We start from the raw sequence: 4090 nt of genomic DNA on the forward strand, positions 1-4090 counted from the left end.
ATTTCACGGACTGCTTCGTACTTTTATATTGTAAAACAGTAAACTTCAGTAGTTATGTTTTATAATACACATTATTTTTTCAACTGTCTTGTGGACTGGCACTGTTCTAGAGTACGTAGCTATACCTACTCCTTCAAAAATTATTTCGACAACATGATAACAGTATAATTTAAAAAATAAACACATCAAATCACCATAGTGTTAATATTAACCTAACACTTACCTTTCTGTGTTTTAATGTGATGAGTGCACCTGTTCTGTGAACAGAATTCCATAATGATTCTCTATTAAAAGTTACAGCTTTCACAGGAAGTAAAAATATTTTTTAAAACAGTTACTATGTTTAATCACTGGTCCGATCATTCTCAAGTACACAGGTTTTAATAGTAAATAATGTTTTTTGTATTTGAATCAACATTCAAACAGTCTAACAATATATTTATATTAGAGAATCGACAGAGGTTTGTTACAAGTTACAGCTTTCACAGGAAGTAAAAATATTTTTGAAAACAGTTACAATGTTTGATCACTGGTGCGATCATTCTCGAGTACACAGGTTTTAATGGTAAATAATGTTTTTTGTATTTGAATCAACACTCAAACAGTCTAATAATATATTTATATTAGAGAATCGACAGAGGTTACTTATGCATATCAATTTGCGTGAATTGACGGATTATTTACTTATGACTGAACAGTTGTTGTTGAAGTTAAGCATAAAGCTACACAATGGGCTATCTGTGCTCTGCCCACCATGGGTATCGAAACCCAGTTTCTAGCGTATTAAGTACGCAGAAACATACCGACCGCTGTGCCATTGGGGGGGGGGGGGTGAACAAAAAAAAGAATAAATATGGAAATATTTACATAAGATTAGGAATGTCTGGGGAAATGATTATGGTTAAGTTTGTCCTTTAGAATATTTTTTTTTTATTTTTAACTTGTGAAACGTCCATGTTCGATCGTTTTGTAAACATACATAGTGTATTTGGTTTAATCAAAACAAATTTTCATTGTGTTTTAAATTTCATGTAGAGTTATGTAGCAACAAATACGCACGTGTGTGTTTAATCAGAAGCTAGTATCAGTTAACGTCATTGACTTAAAAATTTGTAGACTATGTGCTACTGCCTATTAGAACCATCCAAGAGGATCTTATACATGTTGCTTTATTGCTACAAAGTCCTAGCGTTAAATGAAAAGACAGTTTTACATACACTAAAAAAAAAAACCAACTACAAAGGATATTTAAATCACCTTTCAAAACACAAAATCTATTTCGCCAAATGTTTTTTTGAACCCTTGTCTTCTGATAAAGCTAACCTTTCAGTTCCAAGTTAATTAAAACTGTGAATATTGTAAAGTGGCGGTAAAACTATTTACTTCTACGTGACGGATTTTCGCGTTCTGTTACCGGTAAAAAAATTATTTTTAAATCGCGCCCTGTACTTTGGGGGACGTGTGTGTTATAAGGATGAGGTCCATCTTCAGTGGACAACTTGGCGGTGGGTGCTACTGACTAGCTAGTCTATCGGTTGAAAGTTAGGGATGACTATGCAGATAACTCTCGAGTAGCTTGCGCGAAAAAAAATTACCACAACACAACAACGAAGTATAAAACCACAAAATGTCGGAAACGTGACGTCTAAAGACTAATCGAGGTGTAGCGAAAGTTATCAACACTAAACTTTTATATTACTTCTTTTAAACCAATAAACTAGCCGCCCCCAAGTGGCACAGTCTGCGGACTTACAACGCTAGAATCCGGGTTTCGATACCCGTGGTGGGCAGAGCTCAGATAGCCCATTGTGTAGCTTTGTGCTTAATTCTAAATAAACAATAAACTAGCCTAGTATAGTTTATATTCCTCGATCATAAAATAAAATGTAAAATTCATAGTAAAACCGCTTTAAATGTTTGGTGTCTCTAGATACAATATTCTACAATTAAATAACACTATAGTAGAAGTAGTGTCCCGAAAAGTATTTAACAATATGATTATAAATACAGTTGTCAACTCACTTTTTTTTTTGCTTCACTATCGATATAGTAACTCGAACTAATTTTGTTGTTATTTTAAGAAATGATGTATGTCTACGTTAGCATGTATAAAATCAACAAATAATTAGCATTTCATCGATCACAAACGCCCTTTCTACTGTTGCCTTTTCATTGATTAATGATTGCTATGGGTACCGGCCATTTTGTCTATTCAGTTCTTGCGTTAAAGGAGTTGACTCGTTTGATCCATGGGTTATGGCGTTGACTCCTTTGATTCTTGGGTTATGGCGTTGATTTGTTTGATCCTTGCAATTCGATGTTCGTGCAGTCCGCTCCGAACACCATGAATTTTGCAACGCCTCTTCCAACTAGGCTTAGTTTCAGTAGAAAACTGTCCAACTGTCATCGATTTTAGCTGGTAAGGTCTCTTGTAAGCTATAGGTTCTTTTATCATGTGAGCCCACGAGCCTCCCTGGAGTACTTGCGTTGCTACTTTTTTCTTCTTGATGTAAGTTTTTAGCACGAAACGAAACAAAAGAATAATACTTTCTATAAAATCTAGAATAGCCAATAGAGATATGCCCAACCAAATTCCAATGTATCCACCTATAAAACTGAAAACTTCGATATCCTGAAATAAACACAATATTTTATTTCGACAACAATTATATCTAATGAAATAAAGTAATGACATAGAATTATATTCTTAATACAATTGCAACAAAAAACAACAACACCTGGATTAACTTATTAAATTTTAAGCTTTCTTTGAGGTAAAGAAAACAAAAAATTGGATGGGTTAGCTTGGAAAATGTTTAAAAGTAACCAATAGCCATTTCAAGTGATGCAACGTGTTAATAAAGTTAGCATGCCATTTTACAATACTACATACTTTGCATAAATATTGCACGAGGTTTAAATTTCGTTTCAGATTTAGCAGTTGTTCCTCGAGAAAGATACGTAATCCTGTCCCTTCTAAAAAATTAACTTGGAACCGTAAAGTGATTAGACTTTCTGAATAATTTCAACGGTTATCACTGTATTTGAAAAAAAAAAAAACGTGCTGAGAAATGTTTCATTTAGGATAGTGAAACGAGGTGTATTCATAAGCAGTAATTCGGAGATGTCATTTCAAAAGTTAATGAAGATCTCCACTAGCATTTCGAAACGACGTCGTCAAATTGCGACACCTCATCAAACTGTCCGAGATATAATCCCTATGTTAATTGATGAATGATGTAGACCTCAAGTAAGTATTAAATAACCGCAGCATCAAGAAGTAAGATATAAAACCTTCTCGCCACTTCTAATTAAAAACAAATTAATTACGCTTTCCTTCTAATTAAAGACATGTTAAAAGATACATCACGCACGAGTATGTGTTATTATAATTAAAATGATATCAACAAGAAAGTTATGAACTAACCAAATATAAATAATGATGTATATAGAGAATAAAAACCGTATTTGTGCATGGTAAACATTTCAACAATAATAACATATTTCTTATTCTGCATTGCTTTACGCGCTATTTGAAATTAGTTTCATGTTAGGATATGATAATCACGTTTATTTCAAAAGAGCAAATAGAATAATATATTTAACAAATTATTTTTTCTATAGTATTTGCTGTCCATTTTAAGATTTTGTTGGACTGTTCAAAGTGGGTTTTTTGATTCTGTTTATGGTATCTGTATTGTTTGAGTTTTATTTTGTAATTGTTCTAGTCAGCACATTTTACAGAAGGTTTGAATGTAGATACGATTTTGTTTGGTGTAGGATATGGTTGTGTTCCTAGTTAATTTTGTTTATATATAATCTACCAGTTTTCTGATAAATAAAGATATTTTCTCAATTTTTTTTTTTAATTGTGGAGAAATTATCTTTTGTCTCCGTGTGTAATATCGTATTTACTTTTCTCATAGACAAATATATATTTTAAATTTTTTAAATCTCTTGGAAGTTTTTGCCTACGTGTATAACGTCTTTTTTTTGTATTTTTTGATCTACTAGATACGTAGTTTAGTTAATGGTTGTTGAAAAAAAATATTTTCGAAAGGAAATATATATATATATATATATATATATT

General features: G+C 32.1%; 1 protein-coding gene across 1 annotated transcript in view; it reads right to left on the bottom strand.

Moving 5' to 3' along the window:
* Nucleotides 1–2254: 2254 nt before the first annotated feature.
* The window catches only part of LOC111084907 (acid-sensing ion channel 4-like), a 24672-nt gene continuing 22836 nt past the window's right edge, over nt 2255–4090 (bottom strand). The window contains exon 10 of the mRNA XM_022381428.1: nt 2255–2632. Within this exon, the coding sequence (XP_022237136.1) occupies nt 2255–2632 (378 nt within the window). The remainder of the gene's footprint in view (nt 2633–4090) is intronic.

Source organism: Limulus polyphemus, unplaced genomic scaffold, assembly GCF_000517525.1.
Source record: "Limulus polyphemus unplaced genomic scaffold, Limulus_polyphemus-2.1.2 Scaffold162, whole genome shotgun sequence".
NCBI lineage: Eukaryota > Metazoa > Arthropoda > Merostomata > Xiphosura > Limulidae > Limulus > Limulus polyphemus.